The 21,770-nt window shown below is 39.6% G+C and overlaps 1 protein-coding gene across 1 annotated transcript in view; it reads right to left on the bottom strand.

Annotated features, from left to right (window-relative positions):
* The window catches only part of Slc25a21 (solute carrier family 25 member 21), a 453,060-nt gene that overhangs the window by 32,365 nt on the left and 398,925 nt on the right, over window positions 1-21,770 (bottom strand). Inside the window, exons 4-6 of the mRNA XM_034514546.2 lie at window positions 18,866-18,932; window positions 13,023-13,082; window positions 8,872-8,979 (exon numbers count right to left, since the gene is read on the bottom strand). Coding sequence (XP_034370437.1) covers window positions 8,872-8,979; window positions 13,023-13,082; window positions 18,866-18,932 — 235 coding nt within the window. The remainder of the gene's footprint in view (window positions 1-8,871; window positions 8,980-13,022; window positions 13,083-18,865; window positions 18,933-21,770) is intronic.

Here is a 21,770-nt window from a genome sequence, read left to right as displayed (position 1 = left end):
AAGTGGAAGACTAAAGTGTATTTTCTGTGGATGGTAATAGAGAAGCAACTTGGCAGCTCCTTTGGGCTTTATTGAAAGATAACTACAGGAATGAATTCTCTGTTCTCCCCGTAAGCATCAGACTGAAAAGAACAATTTAGGTGCTGAATGGTGGCTAAGCAGTGTCTCATACAGTGACTTGAGAGAAATCTGCACCTGATACATCATTATGGATGTTGGCAGTTCTGTCACTGGACTCTAACGTTTCCTAAACACAGCCACTCACTGGTTCTGTATGTCACAAACTTCTTGTTTTCTTTCCTGAAAGAACTGTTCAAGAAACACACCTACTTATGTGAACCCTAGTGTAATTAAATTTAATAAAATATTTGTTGATTATCTACAGAGAAAGTAATCACTAAGCTTTCTGGTCACACACACACACACACACACACACACACACACACGATCTACTTTGGTCCCTGGTAGATTGTTGAGATTCTAGAATAAAGTGTGTAGAACTATATTTAGCAGTATTATCTAAAACCACAAGCAAATCCTGAACTAATTAGAATATTCTGTCTTTAAAGATTCACCATCGGTTACCCATTTGCTATCTGTTCATCAAGCCTTAAAATTACAATTACAGAGCAAGTAGGTAGGACACCATTTCTTTCTGGGAGTAGACATCTTTAAAGACTAAATAGAAGCGAGACAGGCCTTTTCAATTGTCTAAAGGTTTGGTTTAATATTTGGGGGTGAGAATGATTATGCTCATGTGCAATGCAGACAAAAAAGACAAAGGAAAAAGAGAAGCCTGTGTCCCAGCCACACATCAGGAGCAAGTCCTATAGACCTCGGGGAAGGAAAATAACCCTTTAGCCAAATAATAACTTTGAAGTAGATTTCAAAGCGGAGAGAAAAGTTGGGAAGCAATTCATACAGGATTTTGCTCCTGGGGAAAAAGTCACATTTTCCAGGCTAGCAGAGAGCATGCCAAGCATCACTGAGCTCAGCGGGAGTGATAGGGGGCACTGCTTTGTACAACTAAACAGACAAAAAGCTAATGCATCCAGGTAGAGGACAGAAAGGTACGGCGGGGACAAGCTACCAAGTCATACTTCTGGCAACACGGGATGAGCGAACCACCTCCAACACAGAAATCCGTGCGCAAGCTCAGTCCTAAGCCAAAGAGACTACACATGAGAAGAACTCTTTACTCAGGTTTAGTTCGAAGGACAGGGGGAAATGTGGGTCTATCTCAGTTTTATCTGAACATGTTTTTTCACCCACTGAACCAAACCGGAGCATGACAAACCTGCGCTTACTTGGCTCCCCACAGAAGGTCAAGCATATTTAAATTCGAGACCAGTTTGCTTTACTTGCTGCAAATCTTAAGATGCTGGCCAAGGTTCTGGTGTTGGAATTGACAGAAGTGTGGCAGGGATTATGACGTTTAAACGATATGGTGGTAATTAGGAAACCAAAGGGAGGCAAGCACACCTATCGAAATGTTTTATACATAAGTTCTAAGGATGTGAGGGCTGTGTTGGGAACCGAAGTGACCACAATTTCCTTTACATTTCTGGAATAGTTTATGGTTAAACCGGGTGGAAGGCGTATTTAGTGGGTAACATATTTCTGACTGGCTAAAGAATCTGCTAGACCACAGGAGCACAACTAGGGCAGTTGAGAACCAGCACAATGCCTGCCGAGCCTGAGAGGGTCTGATGGGGGTGGCACCAGAGTCCCCAGCACTGTGGCTCCTCCCACTGAACTACCAGGATCATTGAAAACGGAGGTTTTCCTCTCATTCAGTCAGCCCTTGGACCTCAGCTAGGTGGCCTTTGCCCTGGACCCCAGGCACACCTCCTTCTAGCCTGTGCTTTGTGCAGCAGGGACAGGGCACTCCTTATACCGTATCTTTAGCACTCTAGCGGTGCTTAGGAGAATCTTAGTACTAAACACAGCACAGACAGCTGTTTTCTTAGGCTCCTGTCCACTGCAGCCGACTCCCTCGCAGCTGTGGGAACTGCGTGGAAATTATCTTATTTAAAAGATCACATTGATTCACCACCTCAGGCTGAGGAAATAAAATTCAAAATAACCTGTGTTGGATTCCATGGCAGTTCATAGCTCAGACACGAGGGCAGCAAGGAGCTTAGACAGAGAAAATTGACACAGTTGGCCGGACAAGAGCTATCTGACTGCGGAAGAAGCCTCTATGGGGCAACCCATCCTGCTTTTCTTAAAGGTATGGAGCTAGCTGGTCATTCTGCATGTAGCCCACGCGTGCACTGTTCCCACAACTGTCGCTGGGATTGACTGAAAGTGAATTCGGCCTTCTGGGAACCCGCTGTCTGAACTGAACAACGATGAAGAATCCATGTTCGTACCACACAGCTGTTGCAGAGGGAGATCTTGATGGTGGCCAAATTCTTCTTAAAGTGGCCTCAAATGTTTCTAGTTTTATCTCTAATTGCTGCTGTAACTCACAGCCAACAGATTGCAAGTTATACTCATAAGGTAGTGACCTGCACTGGAACTTAAAACCTGTAAACAGCTTGAAAGCAGGCTGCCCTGGCTAGAACAGAGGCTTGGCTCACCGTCTTCTTTTTCCTCTCCCCTGGTTCCGAGGCTCTGGTCACCACTCTACTACTCTATGTTTCTATGGTTCTAACTTTTCAGAGTTCACATACAATTAAGATCATGTGACATTTGCCCTTTTGTGTCTGACTTATTTTACTTAACGTAATGTCCTCCAGGTTCATCAATGTTACCACGAAGGATGGAATTTCATCCTTTTTTGTAGTTGGCTAGTATTTCATTGTGTGTGTGTCTGTGTGCTGTATTTATTTCACCATTCTTTGGTCAGTGGACACTTAGGTTGGTTACATATCCTGATTATTACAAAAAATGTTGCAATTGATATGGGAGTGAGCATATTTCTTTGGCATACTGATTACATCTCTCCCTCCCTTCCTCCCATTTTCATTTCTCTCTCTCTCTCTCTCTCTCTCTCTCTCTCTCTCTCTCTCTCTCTCTCTCGTCTTACTATTTAGCCCTGGTGGCCTAGAACTTGCAATATAGACCAGGCTTGAACTCATGGAAATTTTCCATTTGAGTGCTGGGGTTTAAGGCATGCACTGCCACACCAACCTTTATTTTCTTTGGAATTGTTGAATAAAGTGATAGCTTTGCTTTTGATTTTTAAACAGAACTTCCATGCTACAGTTAGATAGTAGGAAAAAATTATGTTTAATAGTAGGACGGCTAGGTAAACAATATTGTATTCAGCATTTTGAAATTTTTAAAGAGGATTCTGAATGTTCTTATAATAATAAATAAATAATAAAAATAAATAATAACCATATGAGGTCATGAATAGGTCATGATCTAATTATAAGATATATATATATATATATATATATATATATATATGTGTGTGTGTGTATAAAACCATTATAGTGTAGCCAATAAATCTGTACAATTATGTCAGTTAAAAGCAAAGTAAACATGAAATGAAGTAAGAGAAGAATTCAGTCTGAATTGACAGTACTTTTATCTGAGAATGACCTAAAGTGGACAGGGAAAAGACCGTCCATCATTAAGTAAGCTGATTTTCCTCTGGTGACTAGAGGCAGCTGTTCAGTATTAATGGGTACAATATTTCAAGATAAATCTGTCCCTTCTTAAGCTTAAGGGTTTATATGGTCAACTCATGTCTATAAATAGTTATCATTGGTTCGTGCCTACTATTTGCCAGGCTCATGTGAAGATCTCTGTACATAATCACATTTTAACTCTCACAGAAAGCATGCTATAATACCTATCACATTCATTAAGCCATCACTATACATACATTGCACTAGCAGCTTCATATCTTGGACACATTTAATAATACACATTTGTGTAATTGGACCTCACTCCACCAACATTCTCGTGTACCATTATTCTTATGTACTGGAAGAGTAGGAAATGTGAGGGCACTAGGTAGTTAGACCGAGAAGTCTCTCCAGGGTGTGCTTCTAACCTCTACATAGAAATGCCTTGCTTCAAGAAAGATGGACTGACCATCACCATTTTACCAGTAAGAAAACTGCACTTACTATGTTTAAGGCCATCCAGTTAGGAAAGGGTACAAGCATTGTGGGAGCTTTCATGTGTCTTCAGAACCATGGGTCAGCTTTGCCCTTTCTTTAGCTAGCTTCGTGGTCTAGACAATTCTGATTATATACGTTTTGCAACAATTTGCTCACAAGGTTTAAACTTCGCTAGAAATTAGAGCAGAGGAAAACAATGGGCATTCTTACTATAAATGATGTTATGGAGTCTGAATTATGCAAGATTGAGCCTCAAGATGGGCCAGCAAGCCATTCCTACCCACTAACCAGCAGAGTTCTCCAAAGGCGGGCCTTGACTTTGGCAGGGACATTGTATGAGTTTCTTTGGAATTACATATTTTCCTTATGTTTTTCTATATTTGCTATTTTTTTTTTTTTTTTTTTACAATGAGCAGGTACTGTGTTTAAAAGCAAGGGTTCACAGAGAATGTGGTCACATCTCACATCAAGACTTTCAACTATTTATAAAAGTCCTTGCTTAAATGTTTACCTTTACTTGTCTCATAATTGCCCTCTTTAAAGCCAACTAGTTAGTTTACGGTGAATTATTTAACACTCACTCTTTTATATGGCGGCAACTACCCACACTGTCCATTGAACACTTGGAATTCTCTAGTTGAGATATGCAAGCAAAAAAGGTGCAAGTTTTAAAATTTTAGTAAGGAAATAATATTATATGGCTTCTACACTGATTAAGTGTTGAAACGAAAAGAGTTAATGTTGAAATGAAAAAGTAAAATAAAAGCAAGTAGGTCTCGGGGATTAGGAGAGAGAGACAGATGAACATATGGAACAGAGGAGTCAGTGAAACCATTCTGTACCGTGGGGGTTGGAATGACCCCCATAGACTCCTATATTTGAATTCTTAGTCACCAGGGCATGGAACTGTTTGAGAAGGATTAGGAGATGTGGCCTTGTTGGAGTAGGTGTGGCCTGTGGAGAAATTACTGGGGATGGGGGAGAGGCCTCTCTCTCTCTCTCTCTCTGTCTCTCTCTTTCTCCCTAATCCTCTGAATCGATAAGTAAAGCCCCAATTAGATGCCCTTTTCTATACGTTCCCTTGGTCATGAAGTCTCCTCATAGCAATAGGATAGTAGCATTTTTATTCTCATTACATTTTTATTCTCATTTGTGTGTGCTTATGATTTATGTGTGTGTATGAATGTACAGTCATGTGTGTGGATATGTCTGTGCACACGAGTGGAGGTCAGAGGGTAACCTCGTGGGTTGGTCCTCACCTTCCACCTTATTTGACAAGGTTTCTTCTGCTACTGCTTCACATGCCCATCTACCCATGGTCTCTGCATCCCATCTCATCACACGAGCGCTAGGATTTTACACGTGTGCTACTTTGTCTGCCCTTACGTGGGTTTTGGGGATCTGAATTCAGTGTAGCAAGCTCTTTACCCCAGTGAGTCATGTCTCAAGCCTGAGCATCATATTTTTATGGTGAACAGATGTCACAAACTTATCTAAACATATAGAATATACAATACCAAGGATGAGCCCTACTGTACGGTACACCCTTTGGGTGGTGGTGTGTTTATATAGGTTTATTAGCTATAATAAATGAGTTATTCTGGTGGGTCATGTTGACAATAAGGAAGACATTCTGATAGAAGGGTGGATTTTTGTTATTGTTTTTTCTATTAAGCTAAACTTCTGAAATTGATCTAAAAAGATAATTTTCTAAAAATACTTTGGATATATTGGGCTATGTAAAATATGTTATTAAATTAAATCCACCTGGTTCTCTTCACTGTTTTCGTCTTGCTACTAGGGAATGTGGCTTGAATTATGTTTCTATTGAGCCAGCACTGACTTCCCTAGAGTCTGGACTACTATTTGTGCTTCTACATACTTCCATTATGCACAGAAAGATACACTTTTTGGGTGTTTTATTAAAAGTATTAATTATTTTACACTCAGACAGTTAAAAAATTATTACTTACTGTCTTAGGGTTTTATTTCATGTATGAGAATACATGAAACTAGAGGTTTCTGCATAGCAAATGGTAACTATCAGCAGAGAACAGGCAGCCTAAAGAATAGGAGAAAAATCTTCTCTAGCTATAGTTCATACAGAGTGACATCTAGAATATAAGAAAACTTATAAAAATTAAATAACTGCTAGTCAGTAACAGGATGGTGGAATTAACAGTGTGTTTAAAAAGCCACAACTTGCCAATAAATATCTAAAAATATAATGGCCTAAGTATTATGAGGATAACTAAGCACTTTCTTGTTGGATTTAAGGCCTATGCCACAGGAGGAAACCCATGCCTGCCACTGTAAATCTACCATGGTACCATGATTGGGGAGCTCACAGGCCCAATGGGTGAATCTACTACCACTTGTAGAATGTAGCTCTCAGACTTCATCAGAGAAATTTCTTTATGTAAACCCTGGTTAATGAAATTCATGGTTAGTAGAAGCTCAGTGCATAATTCCCCGTGGAATGCTCAGCCAGGAAAATGGCATCTATATTCCACCCACTCTCAAGCCTCAGAGGCAATCGTGGAAGGCAGGAAAGAAGGATTGTAAGAGCCAGGGGTTTGGGAAGATAGTCACAAAGCTGTCTTCTAGTCATTGACAGGACTATCGCACCCCTGAACTCACAGCAGTCGTGGCTGCCTGCAAGATACCTGAACAAGATCAAACCAGTTAAAATTCTAGCATGGGGTCGGACCTCATGCTGAGGACTGACCTAGCTGAGGACCTGTGGGCAGTCGAAGGCTTATCACATGCTTGGTTACCACCCACTGTTAAGTACCTTTTCAATTTGTTATACTGCCTAGAAAGCAGCACATCCTTAGGTCAGCACAGGATCCTGAGTTACTGTGAGTAAATGCTGATCTAGATCATCTATACGATGGTCATTTTGTTACATTCTGATTTGTCGACATTTATGAAATGTTTTATAATGCAGCCAATAAATTTTATCCTAAGTAAATATGAGGCAAAGTTCGGTTCGGTGAATTGTGCAAAATAAACGACTCTGAGTAAGCTCCCTCTCTCCCTCAGTTAAAATATGCTTGAAATCCACTAGCAGTTCATACAGATTTCACAAAAGGACCTGGACTGTGCTCACATGCACAAAGGTTTTGCGGTGCACGGGCATGGTGCTTACCACACTCTAGCAAGGGACTGGCATGTGCAGCTTGAGTTCTTACCGGGCTCAGGGCAGACTCCCCTTGGGAGCCAGAGGGGCAGCAAGAGCATAGGAACAAACACACTCCCTGTTTTCATTCTAGTGGGTGTTCCTCGGTACTCTTCCCCACTTTAGTTTCTGTGTCACATGTTGCCTGGACAAAGACCTTCAGCTGAAAACCTGTTTCTTCCTTGGCTCTTGTTGCTCTAGGACAAGCTTCCTCACAGGCAACATGAAGCACTGAGTAGTGATCTCCAAACTTATCTTCTTCCGAGTCATTTTACTACTTAAATGAACTAGTTTTTCTTGGGCAGATTTTTGTGGGAATTGTGTTAGATGCTGCATGTTGATGGGGGGGGGGGCATTTGAAAAGCTTCCCTCTCCTTTTCTATCCCTAAGCTTCGCTTTTATTTTCTCTTAAGCCAGAAAGATTGGCAAACAGAACATAAACACAAATCTAGGGCTGTACTGAGAGTTTTCCGCCCCTTCTGATGTTCAGAGAACAATTGAAATTAAAAAAAAAAAAAAAAAAAAAAAAAAGGCAAAAAAACCCCAAATCTAAAAAACAAAACATAACTTTTTTGGATTAGGTCAGGTTCATCCGAGTAGATACCATGTGGTACAACAAGCCCTACCCTTCCCCAGTCCGCCCTACTCCAGATCTTGGCAGAAACAGGTGAGTAGGGCCCCCTTTCTCCCAAACTCCCTGCCAAAGAGGCTGCCAGGGAACTCTCAGGCGTTATCAGCAGGCAGGAAGTGGGCTGGGGATGAGGGGGTCTCCACCCATTACCAGCTGCTTAAGTAGTAGGCAGGGGTGTATAAATATAATTTTTTTTTCTGTAGAAAAATCCAGGTCAGCAGATACCTCAGACCAATCTATACCACATGCTACCCACTTATGGACTGAAAATGCTAGAAAGGGACCTGGAATGTTAATCTGCTTGTTTCCCCCATGCTTTGTGTTTAGAATCCAAAAGAATACAGCAGGAGCGGTCAGATTTGGCAGTGTAAAGGGAATTATTAGGTAACGAGAAGAAAGTGAAGGCAGCACACACAAGAGAAGCTGTCTACGTGGAACACAGTGTGTCAGTGATTAGATGTCAAGACCCATCATTGTGCAAGTGGTGATGTCTATGCAGGCTTCAACACTTGCTCATTCAGATTGAACCCAAAGACAAGTTTGACAGATTATCAGAAACTTTTGGGGAGGGTGATGGGTGGAGTAGGGAAAGGAGTGAAGTAATTTTTTAAAAATATGACTTCATCTTTCTAAAAGCACAATAATGCCAGCACCTCAGTGAGTTTGCCACAGCTTCTTCACATGTATGTCAAGTGAAAGATAATTTAGGGTAAAATTCTAGCAAGTCACTATAACTTTCATTAATACTCTAAAATAAAAAATGTATACACTTGTTTATCTATCACATCTTAATGCATCTTTGACATTTGTGAAAGATATGTGACTTTTTTTTATTCTACTTCTTAAAGAATGTTTTTCTGTGGTATTATAAGTCCATAAGGTCTGGGTTCATAATTTTATGTATGTATACACACACATACACACACACACAGCTTTTTTTATATTCCCTTAAGAGTAAGAAAACATTAAATGGTTACCTCTGTAAACATGTTCCTATTGACCTGCAAACCAACTTTTACCACCTCGAAAGGGTTAACCACGACGGCTTCTGTTAGTCCAGATCCTAATCCAGCAATGGGAAATGTCTAGAAAAATAAGTCAACCAATGTTTTAAAACAACTAATCATGCCTGTTGGATGAAACATTCTATTATTATGCAACGCAACAGACGTTAGGACGAGAAGGAAGAACCCCCCACCCCCACCCCCCAAGCGTACCATCGACCATTACTAAACAGTTTGAATTCTTGATTAGATGCTGACAATTCACGGAGAAGAAATTACAGAAGCCACAAACCACATCCTAATGTTTTCAAAATAAAATGTCAAAGCCCCATCAACAATGATGCTTTCCTTTAACAAAAGTGGAGGCTGTTTGACTGGTTAAAGGTGGATCCTAAAACATCTTATGTATACAATGAGTTTAAATTGTAAAGAAAGCGCTCTGTTTTTAAATATCTACTTAGATGCATTTATTGAACAGAATCACAAATAAAATGTTTATAAGAAGCCACCTTCCAGGTGTATAACTGGAACCATTCAAATGAATAACATTCTTCGAACTATTGCTCAAGACTATTAACAAACAAAATTATTTTCATTCAGTCTCTATTGTATTTTGTTTTTATTCTCACCCCTGAGGATCACAGTCGGGTCCTTTGACACAGTAGGCAAAGCTCTACACTGAGTTACACCCCAGCTCGTTTTTGTTTTAAAGGAGTGATTACGCTGTTTTCCCACCTAAAAGCTGAGTAATAAAACCTGTGATTAAGAATGGCTGCGTTGTTCTGGAGGGGCTCCACTAAAACCCAGAACATTTATCAAAGGATGATTACATGCCAGATTCCTTTTGTTCATGGGTTGAATTTTAGCAATTGAAGCCTAATCCCAGCACTCAGGAGGCAGAGGAGGGCAGATCTCTGAGTATGATGCTAGCCTGGTTCTACTTAGCGTGTTTTAGGATAGCCAAGGACTATATAGAGACACCATCTCAAAAAAAAAAAAAAAAAAAAAAAAAAGAATTTTAGTAATAGAAAATAACAATTTCATATAATTTTCTTCTACACAGAGAACCTAAAAGTTTTCCAGAAAATGTACATTAAAAATAAGCACAACAATAATTAATACACACACATTTACACACACTCATACACACACATGAGAGAGAGAGAGAGAGAGAGAGAGAGAGAGAGAGAGAGAGAGAATCCTTTACCCTCCAAAATTCCTTGATACTAAACTAATTCCAGGAAGCTCAGTTTTGTGTCCAAATAGGAGAGGAGTAAAAACCCATGGGAAATGGAGATCTTCTATCTGCTTCATTCATTGCTTTCAGTTTTTGAGACAAGGCCTTTAGAGTCCAGGTTGTCCTTGAACTCTCATAGTGATACTCCTGCCCCAGCCTCCAAAACCTAGGATTACAAACATGTGCCATGCCTTCCAGGCCTGGCTTCACGTGCTTCTTATTCTTATTAGCGTTTCTAATAATTTCAAAGTAAGTGACAGGAAGAAAGCTAGGGGTAATCTATGTTCTGTATCGTTAAAGTGTTGGCCGGGTTGGTCGAGGGCCAGGGAGATGGGGAAGCTAAAATCCAGTCTGCACCTAAAAGCGAGAGCCACAGAGACAGTGGTCAGGAGAACAGTTTCACAGAACTCTGGATACTCCCATCCCCTCAACTGTAAAATAGAGATGGGAACTCTGGTTTCTCTACAGGAATCAAAGTTGTGCCTGGAAGTTCTTTTACATCGCTTTCCAAACATGGCTGCTCTGGTTTCCCATGGGAAAGAGGAAGAATGGACTTGCACACAGATTCTAGGGTGGAAGGAGTACTAATGATGTTCTCCATATATCCCACTTCACTACAATCTTAAGCATAATTTGTATAGGGTAAATGACCATATATTTTCTCATCTATCTCAGACTTTCATCATGGAGTCCAAAAAGCAGGGAGGAAAAAAATAGTTTCAAATTCTTCTGACTGGGAGTTAAAACCCAGATGTCAGGGTTTTATTACTAACTACATGAAATCTTCTAAGCAATTCACGTTTTTGTCCCTCTACAAAGCTCAGCTACGTTTGCTGTCAGAACTAGTGTTCAGCGGTCCCTTGTCAAAAGAATCGATCAGATATCAGTAGATCAAGTTACTTAGGTGGTTGCAGAGACATGCTTTTGCTGTTGGGTTTCCAGTCTCCCTGGCTTTCATGTGAGCACCAGGGCATATTTAATGGCTAAATGCCTCACTGTATCAAAGAGGAATCCAGAGTGAATGAGTTCAAGAAACAAAGAGGTCCAGATATGGTTTACATGAGTTCATTTATAGTAGATGGAATGGCCAAATACTTTTCCATTTCAAATCTTGAGTGAAAAGACCTGCAGTGTCTCACATGGTTCCGAGCTCAGCTCTGAAACAGCCAGCTAGGCCTCCAGAGACCATTTTATTTGCTCTCACTGGGACATCTTTAATCTCCTTTTTCCTCAAGATGTTTTGAGAATTAAGAATACTGTGAAAAATTATACATATATATGCATACATTTACATACCTATTCATGCATATACATACTTACAGACAGACAGACAGACAGACAGACAGATAGACAGATAGACACATGCATATTTGTTTTTGAGACAGGGTTTCACCATATATTTCTAGTTGTTCTAGAATTCACTATGTAGACCAGGTTAGCCTTGTACTTATGGAGATCCGCTTTCTGCCTCTGCCTTCTGTATGCTGGGATTCAAGGTGTGAGGCACCACTCCAAGCTAGGAATTTAAAACAAAATCTCATCCATTTGAGGGTGGTGGCGTAACAGCTCCTCATAGGAGAGCATGCTTCACAGCTGCCTCATTTAGTCAGGAGGCTGGATTGGAAGCTTTTGTCTTGATAAGGATTTTTGTAAGAATTTTGAGGATAAGAAATACTTCTTCTTGGATAGTCTGTTTGTTACAGTATACTAACAAACTGAACATTCTGAAGCAAACTTCATGAGAAAAGGATATATGGTCCCTGATACATAGTAGCTTGACATACATTATTGTTGTTGTCATTGTTGTTCATGATGCAAAAATAAAACAGAGCCCACACTTTAGATTTTGATCTTTTCCCAGGCCAGCAGTGCTCGTGATGTTGGGTAGCAGAAGTATACTACAGTTCTCAGCTGGCTGTCCCTTCAGGAAAGTAAGCAACCAGCACTTTATAATGTATTCTGCTGATTAGCTGTGATGCTTGGTGGGTTGGATGTACCCAGTACTTTTTGGCTTACAGTGGTTTTATCAGCTGCAACTCCACCATACATGGAGATACACCTAAGATGAAAGAGCTGGAGGCAAGAACGCCCCCTTTCCATTGGAATTTTGAGGTTCTAACAACTAAATATGGCTTTTCCCAGAGGCTGAGAGGTTCATTGCCATATGGAGTGATTATATGCTGCATCACAATTTCTTTTGCAGGTTCAGAGGGGGAGGTTCATGCAGTTGCTTGCTCTCAGGCTCTCAGTGCACACACATTTGGTCAACATAATTTAACATGCTTTCTGAAAGGGAGCAAAGTCACCAAGCAGGGAGCAATGGCACAGGGCAATGGCCAGTCACCAAGTGAGCCTTGTGAAATACCTGAGCTGTGTCATTGTAAGATGGCTATTCTCCGTGGCTGAACTGTTTACAGTCATTCCAATAAAAGGCCCTTCAGTCTGCCTCTGACCACAGAGTGATTTTATCCCAAGTGACTTGAAGTCCTATATTTATTACAGCTTTTGCAACAGCTGGGAAGCTGACCTGTTAGGAAATAATCTCGGGCATATTGACTTTTGCATACATAGATACATGCAGTGTGTAAGTAAACAAATGCATGTTTTGGTTTCCAAATGTGAATGTAGTCTTTATTTTATATTCTTGACCATATCTCATAGAGGCCTTTCCAGACATATCATTATTATCGTAAATTCATCACTGAGAGCCATAAAATGGCCAGATTGTGAGTTATTATGAAGATGGCTTTCAACAAGTAGCTGAACATTGAATAACTCAAATTCATATTTTAGTAGCTGGGATTTGGGAATCAAAGGGGTTTTTGTTTCTGGATTTTGCTTTATGAAATAACATATACATTTAAGTATAATAAATATTCTCACTTACCAGCCATGGTGATAGTGACATATATCCCAGAAATTTCTTGTATAGCTCAAAGGTAGAAAACTGTGAAACAAAACCAAACCTAGAGATTTATAACAATTTCCTGCAACAAACTCTCTAATTGGCTGAAAGTCCCTCAGTAAATCATTATATTAATCAGTATTTAAAAATGATGAACCATCTAACACAGCTTTTAATCCTGTCTGGGGCAGTTACTATTAGATCCCATTTTAACATTCACATTTTTCAAATGTAGTTATAATAACTTACAGAAAATCTGATGGAATCCCTTATAGCAGTAAATGAACCATACAACCTCCATTTACCATGACCATTTTCGGTCTCCCCAGACATCAATAGACTTCTTTCTTATGGCAGTGATTCAGAATTATAGGCTCACAAACCTGAAATCCTTGGTCTTGTATGCATTCTTGACGAACCACTTTCCAAGAAAATGCCCCATTTTCTAACACATTTGTAGAAGACATCTACTTCGCAGCCTTAACTTACATGTATAATGCTTGTTTTCCTGACAGCTCCATGGAATTTTTAGACATTCAATAATTGCAAAGATGCCATGATAAACTAGGAAAGGGCTCATCAAGTTTATCTGGTCTACCTCCACCCCCTTGCCTCAATGAAAGACTGTCCTCCACCTTATTCCTTCTGTTAGGATCATAAGAATATGACAATGAAGAAGGGATCATTAATGGAATGACTTTGTTGGTGCCTTCAGAAGATGGTATTGGTTTGTACAAACACATTTTTTTATGGCAAAATGAAATGATTTCTTTATATAATATATTTCTCTGATTTCTTTCCTTGTACTCTATAATTTGGGAAAGAACTCTGCTTGGGAAGGGTATTTTGTGCCTGAGCCCTGAACTGAGTTACCACCAACATCGATGATAGTAAGGTGTATTCTTAGGGCCTGCAGTATCTGATTCTTAAGAGCCCACTGTAAGTTGAATAGGGGAGAACTGGAGCTATCAGGGCACATGGATGTATTAAATCCAGCAAATCAGGCTCAAGGACTTAACAGACATAAAAAAAGAAAAAAAACCCTAAGAAATGAGATGATAAATTATGCTATTTCTTTATAGCCTAGTAAAATAGGGTGAGGAAAAGAAAATAATGAAGTTTGGGGACTAGTTACAGTGTATTGTTAGAAAAAGGTGGTTTTCTAGATACCTGATCTCTGGAGTTCTTGGGTAACACAAGAGTCATTTACCAGCAGATTGACTCTTTTTATTCGTTTAAAGGACAAGATCATTGTCACAATATTTTAGATGAAGCATGCATGCACATACACTTTCATAGAACAAGTGTGTTATTCATTCAATTACTAGATGTTTATTAAATCCTTCCACTCTAGGTACTAGAAATATGGTAAAATTAGCACACACTTGTGCTTTCCTGATCCCACACAGGGATGCTTTGATAAGAGAACATTAGAAATCCTAGAATTCATTCTGGAAGGAAAAAAAAAGTACTCTTAGGGATTTGGCTTCTTTGCTTGTTTGTTTGTTTGTTTGAGACAAAGTCTCATTGTGTAATCCAAGCTAGCCTAGAACTCACCGTTGTACTGGACCACGTTGTATGTTGCACTGGACCACAGGCTAACCTGTCTTCCTCAGCCTTTTGAGTTTGGGATAATAAGTGTGAGCTACCCACTTGGCTCTTTAGCCTTTAAAGAACACCTGGTTCTTTTTTATGGACTTCATCACCATCACTGTGTGTAGACAATCGCTTTGCCAGGATGTCGAAGTGAGAGATATGAAATCCGAAGCCTGGTCATGCCACCTCACTGTTGTTAAAGCATGAGAACATTGCTTCACCTGACCAACCATAAACTTAGCTATTAGAGTTGTTACGAAATAATAGAATTTGGGTTGGATTCCCTGGCACAAGGCTTGTGAAAAAAAATTAGTTTCTATGTCGTATGTTTACTTATGTTAACAGAGGAACCATTGATGCTTAGCTCATGGAAGTCTACTGTGATCCAAAAGCATGCTAAGACCTTGTATGTGCTACTGTAGTCAATCCAGATGTCAATTTGATCAGACAAGTTGGTAGGGCAGTGGTTCTCAGTCTTCCTAATGCTGAGACCCTTTAATACAGTTCCTCCTGTTGTGGTGACCCCCCCCAGCCATAAGATTATTTTCATTGCTACTTCATAACTATAATTTTGCTACTGTTATGAATCATAATGTAAATATCGGTGTTTTCCAGTGGTCTTAGGTGATCCTTGTGAAAGGGTCACTGGACCCCAAGGGGTTGCAACCCATAGGCTGAGAACCACTGGGGTACGGTACGGGCTGTGGCTGGGCCTCAGCAGTACTGAATGTCCTTCCCTAGTATGGAGATGTCCTGTGTTCAATCTCTAGCTTTAAGAAAAAAAAGAGGCTAACACGTATTCATGAGCGTCATCACGTTAGTCATTATGTTGACTTCCTGCCCCGTGTATCATTTTGGAAGCATTTCTCCATGCTGGTGTTGGGTCCTGAATGTTTTGGAGGTGATGTGCCTCATGAAAATCTTTATTTCCTTAGTAATTTAGTGTGAGATGCATTTGTTCAATGTTTGTCTTTTTTTCCCTACCTGGCTTTCTGCTATTTCAAAGATTAAAGACAAAGCTGGGATGATAAGAGGAATTCTAGGGATGCAGACTCAGCCCATAACTCTATCAACATTCATGAGGATTTCCAAGTGGATGCCTGGGGACAATTCTAGTCTTTTATCTTTCTGTTTCTGTTTCTCTTTTTGTTTTCAAACAATGCTCATTAACCAACCCATTGAAAAACTAATGTCCTAGGTACTCTGTGCTCAGACACAGTTGAGTTGTATGAGAGCCATTCGAATCTTCTAACAAGATAAGAAGTGCCCACTACAGTACTCATGTCTACTCTTAAGGCGAGATTCCTCTGAACACTCTTCTCATTGTCCTTTGAAAACAGGCTTTCCAGATTGCCTGGCAGGCACAGGAACTGTTGCTAGCCCTGTAAACTATCTTCTGATCCTATTTCTCTTGGATAGTCCTTTCTCGGGTGGTAGGAGTTCTCTCGCAGGCTTATAAGGCTGAATACTTGAGAGGGTTTCTCTGAAGACCTCAGTCCCTCCTGCCCCATCTCATTAACTTCAGTAACATTTCTATTCCTACAGTCTGATTGAACCAAGGACTCTACTGGTTTCTGTCTTTATTTCCTCTCTTAACTTAGGGCCTTAAAAGCCTGCTCAAGGCAGTACGCTGGGACACTCATAGGGCCTATCTTGTTTGTTTCCTCTCTCTTAGATGTTACTGTCCTTCATTTTGTGATGTCAGTGTCTTGAAGACAGAACTGCTGTCTCACGTGCTTTGCTCATCGTTACTGTTCATGGTGTTGCTCACCTGGGACAGTTAATCTGGTCCTGTTACTACATCCCAACCACAAGTGAAGTCCTGGCATTCAAGACACGTTGAATAGTAAATGTGAGGATTTGGAAGAATAGAAGAGATCATCTCCACATATAAACTCTTTTCCCTATAAATGTCTTCCTGTTTCATTTACTCATTTATACACCAACTATGTTGTGCACACAGTAGGTACAGAAACACAATAGTGAACAAAAGGTCTTCACAGTTTATAACCCTACATGAGTTTGGTTATGGTAAAGAATCCTGGGAAATTAGAACACAGAAAACAATTGCATATTGCATTTCTGGCCTCGGGATGCTGAATAGAAGACCCTAGAAATGGAAGCCAGAACTTGCTGTCTCCCATCTCCCAGTGCTTCTGCTCAAGTCTTCCCTTCTGTTCATTGATTGCAGCTTGAATCTGCCTTAATTTTTGAAAAGAGAAATTTATTCACAAGTCTTACTACTTTAATGACAAACCTCATTTCAAACAATAAAATATACCCAAGCATAAAGTTGCCAGTTTCTGATTACAGTAACGATTGTAACTAAGGTGATCATCCCAAGGAAGACATGCATGTATGGTATATGCATGTAGGTGTCCCCTCCCAATTTTTTGAATATTTTATTCTGAGATAAACTTCGATGACACACAATGAAATAGTTTATGAGGTATGAAATGGTTACAATAAGGTGGTTGCTTTCCTCACAAATAAATATCTATAAAATGAATGTTTTCATAAATTGTGTTGAAAAACCTTGTGTTGTCCATCTGGCAAAGATACATTTAACTACAAGTTCTACTTAAAAAGCCAACATACTTACCATATGTCTCAATAATTTTAAGGTAAAATCTACTTGCTACAAGATGTCTGGGACGCATCCACCAGACCCTGTTGCCCAGCAGTTCATCTGTTAACCATTGTTCTGGCACGGAACACTGCTTTATTATTTTTTTCAGAGACTAACTCAGTTTTATAAAGCTCACGTTTTTTTTTTCTTTTTGTAAAAGATTGTTCAACATTGATAAAACTTAATCCTCTTAAAGTGTAAATCGTCTCCAATATATAGCGTTAAGGGAAATGGCTAGAGGAAGAAGGCTAATTACAATTCACTTTATTTATACATGGAAAACACTGAACAAATGAATATATTATTCCAGGGAGACAAAGTGACTTTCCTTTTGAACAGGAACTCTGTTCTGTTTGTTTACTTGGGCAATCTTTTATCAAGTGAAGCCATTTCATAATTCAATTCAGCCCCTTTGTGTACTTTGGTGAACCTTTTCCAGATCCTCGACTGCAATTCAGATTCTCGTAATGAAATTTGTGTTGAAGCAATAATACGAGGAAAGCACAAAACAGCCAGGGCAACAAAGACGACACGATTATAAGGAGAGTGTGCTCGGAAGCTTTCTTCTCTGAACTTGAGAGCTGGGTTTAAATTCTATTATGTGACTATTTGACATGATGCAAAAGTTTGATGTTTGTGTATACACGTCGGTTACTTCATCGTGTGTTTCAACCCAGTCAGCCTCTTCATTCACTCAGTAACAGCATGTAAGCTGTACCTTCTTGCTTTTCAAGAATATTGGGGATAAAAATGGAGTATGTGAAAAAGCTTTATGTCATTAAAATAAATGGCATAAAGTTGGAAAGAAAGTCTTTACATCTATTCTTAGGTTATTTATAGAGAAAGACAAAGCTGCATTTGGTGATGTCAGTGATGAGGTGATTTGGTCATGGGGGTGGGTGGGAGGGCCGTGCCAGTTGGAGCTACTGCAATTAGGATTTTTCCCTGGAAGAACACATGGGAAACAGTGTGCAGGTCTTTTATCCTTCCAGGGTCTGGCACACATTCACAGTCACACACTGAACACCAGCAAATAGCACACAAATCTCCAGAGTTATAGATTAAAGAAATGGAAGTAATAATTTTGTAGGCAACAAAAGAGAATTTTAACGGAAGATATTAAAGGGAGAAATAAAGTTGACTTGTTAAAAGTATGATTTGATAATCATACACAAACAAATAGTCTATTTCATAAGACAGAAATTATTTCAGGATTTTCTACTACTTCTTCTTCTTCTTTTTTTTTAAATAGTCAATGCTCCAAAGTGACATCTCTGAATTGCTTGAGAAAAGGTGCAAGCATTTTTGCGGGTTTGTGATTTAATTATATGAGTTTTAGACACTCTGTGTGTGTGTTCCTCATTACACATTTGCCTGGAAAAAACCCTTCAAACAAAATATGTATATTTGAGAGACTGACCAAGTCTAATTATAATAAGCATTATCCTACAATTTCTGCATTAACATTTTTAGTGTTTAAGTTAAGTGATCTGAATTAAGGGAAGTGAATTAAGCCTTCCCTGGATTACTATGAGTGCCTTGATACTGAAGCTGTCATTGAAATCTGTTTACATTTAGAGGGAAAGCAGACAGTACTTACCTTGACTGCTCTTTTTGGTGTTTCAGCTAAAATGGGTGGAATAATTCCCTTGTAAAAGCCAAACAACCTATTGGAGAAATAAAATATTTTTATATAAGTAAGGAAAGTGACATCAAGTAATTCTGCTTTTGTTTATGAATAAAGAAAATCAATATCCAATCCAGAATGCCAAATATGAAGTTTGTATTTCTAGAGTGACAATAAGAATCCTGTGTCTACACCCTTATGACACCAAGAGGATGGCTAAGTGATCCTGGGTCTGGATTGTCCAGAGTAACCTGAGAAATGTGGATACAAGCTCTGCCTATAGACAGGAGGACTCTTCTCACTCTAAGTGGTTTTTTTTACTTCCTCTGTGTTGTAGGTCACTTCATGCTGTCGGAGGCCATGTATTCCCTTAAATTTGGTAACTAAATGGGATTAGGGTTAAACCCAAACATAGTGGATTGAACCTTGTGAGGTCGGCAAGGGAGCAGAACCTTTAATTTTCACTTTACTAGTTAGTTCTGAGCCTGTGAGGTTAGGTCTCCCATTCCATCCTTAGTTTGTCATGTGTATTTTTAAAATCCCTTAGTAGGAGGAGAGCAAGTTGGAGGAGGACTAGGTTTAAGGTTATGAAGACTGACAGAGGAAAAGCTGGAGTCTCTCCATGTCAGCATTGAAGATCCTGTGGTAATTAATTTAGACAAAAATAAATTATACATGAGTGTCAAATGTTTCTGATTGACCGAAACTCACTATTTTTTTCTTATATTTTTTGGAGTCAAAATTTTAAACTGTACTGTCTAAGAAGCTTAATGTGCCATATCGTCTATTCACCATGCAATTATAGAAATAAAATATCCTGTCCTATTTCCTGAAGTAGCCCATCCTCTTGATGAGTCCCTAAGTAGCTACAAATAAGAGTGAGATCTACTATGTCTATTTCGCATGGGTCAGAAAGGTCCTCTGAATGACTCCAAGCCTCACTCCAACTTCCTCAAATGGAGCCTGCTTTTCTTTGAGCTTCTAAAACAAAAAATTAAGAGCCTCTTTCAGCTAACCTACCATGCTGTATTAACACTGTAACTTCTTGCTTTTATCAATTTATTGGCTTAAATGGCACCTTTAAGGAGGGAGCAAAGCCAGGGTGCATTGCTGCTTGGGATCTTTGAGTTCTTTTTGTGCATATAACAGAAGTTTGTTAGGTGTGACTCCTGATGTAGGTTAACTTTGCACACTGGCTTTGACTTAATAAAGCATACGCGTATTAGAACTGGAAATAAAAAAAGAACTCAGTTTGAAGAATTATAAGAATTTGTAAATTGCCACATCCAATTTCATTCTAATTTTAACTCCTGATACATAAATTTTCACATCAACACTTCCTCCTCCCAGGAACACACTTGTAAAACTTAAATACCTTCTAATCATTTAAACTTAATTTAACCAAATTGCTCTTCACTCTTGAGCATGAGATTGCAGGTATGGTCTACCTACTAGGAACAAGTAATTTTTTTGTGCCGAGAAGGTCTATAGCTATAATGAAAGCAGTGCCTAGTATTTCTCTTTCTGTGTAGGTCTTTCCAAACCTGAAAAAATATTAGTAGATATGAGGGGAAAAGTAAGAGAAGCACATAAGCAAAGTTTAAAAGGGACGTATTCAGGGTAATAGTGGAATTGATGTCCTATATTACAGAAGTAGAAAACAGTTGGAAAAAATGCTTAACTGAGATGATAATCTTAAGCAGAAATGCAGTGAGCAGACTGGCTCTCTTGAAAGGCCTGGTGGGAAGATACTGGAACCCTCTGTTTCCAGGTGGAAGAACTGGCACTAAGAGACAGAAGCAACAAAGGAAGACAGATTTCAGCCAGCTGGGGGGTTCCTGAAAAGTGGCAGGTTCTACTGTAACATATGGTCAAACAGCCTAGATTCCTCTTGTCATGGATACCAGAGGTGAGATTTGGCAATGGGTGGGTGTGATGATTCTCAAGGTTGGCCTTTTTCAATCATCAGACTCTGTGATCCCAAGAAAAGAACAAGGGAATACAAGAACCTTTGCCTTATTTTAGATGTTTGTTTCAAGTACAGCACGGTTTCTCTAGAAGAGGACTGACTCATAAGTAACACACAAGGACTTCATTTGGAAGCAAATATTAAAAAGAGGTGTAAGGCAGGAGGAACAGAGAGGCAGCTGGGAGAAACATAAGGGTTTAATGTGTAAAGATCCAGGAGGTCCAGGACCCTCTGCTTCATGTTGGCGATGTTCCATGGCTGTGTCCTCTTTCTCTCTCTGCTAAGCTCCTTTTATGTATAGTAACCTTGTCCCATCATCCTGAACTTTATGCAACACACAAGCAGTTTTAACTGGATGTTCTAAGAGATAGGCAGCTTTGGCTGGTAAATGGGATTCTAGAATCATCCACTTCCCTGCATTGTTTGGATGGACTATTCATGCAACAGTAGCCACATACCGATGGTCATGCCAGCACTGTTTCCACAGGGAACTGCCACACACAGTCTGCATAAATCACGGGAACCAACTTATTAACACAGTATGAAATAGCTGGGAGGTGGGGGTTGGCTGGACACCTTGTTCAAATGGACCCTAAGCATATTCCAATTCTTTAATACAATTCAAGCTAGTCCTATTTGAGCTTTTCTTTAGGAGTTAGAAGTTACTAATGAACAGCCATCTTGCTTTGGTTTGGTTAAAGCTCTACAACATAAAACCAGCAAATCAACAGTAGATGTGTTTTTGTTATTTGGAGGAAGCCAGTCTGCTGTGGCAAAATAGAAAGAGGAGGAAGGGAAGGAGGAGGAAGAGGAGGAAGAGCAAGAAGAGGAAGAAGAAGAGGAGGAAGAAGAGGAGGAAGAGGAGGAAGAGGAGGAAGAGGAGGAAGAAGAGGAAGTGAAGTAGCCTGG

This window comes from Arvicanthis niloticus, chromosome 11 (assembly GCF_011762505.2).
Source record: "Arvicanthis niloticus isolate mArvNil1 chromosome 11, mArvNil1.pat.X, whole genome shotgun sequence".
Taxonomy (NCBI): Eukaryota; Metazoa; Chordata; class Mammalia; order Rodentia; family Muridae; genus Arvicanthis; species Arvicanthis niloticus.
The sequence above is the reverse complement of the archived record's forward strand: the minus strand, read 5'-3'. Positions and strand labels throughout refer to the sequence as shown.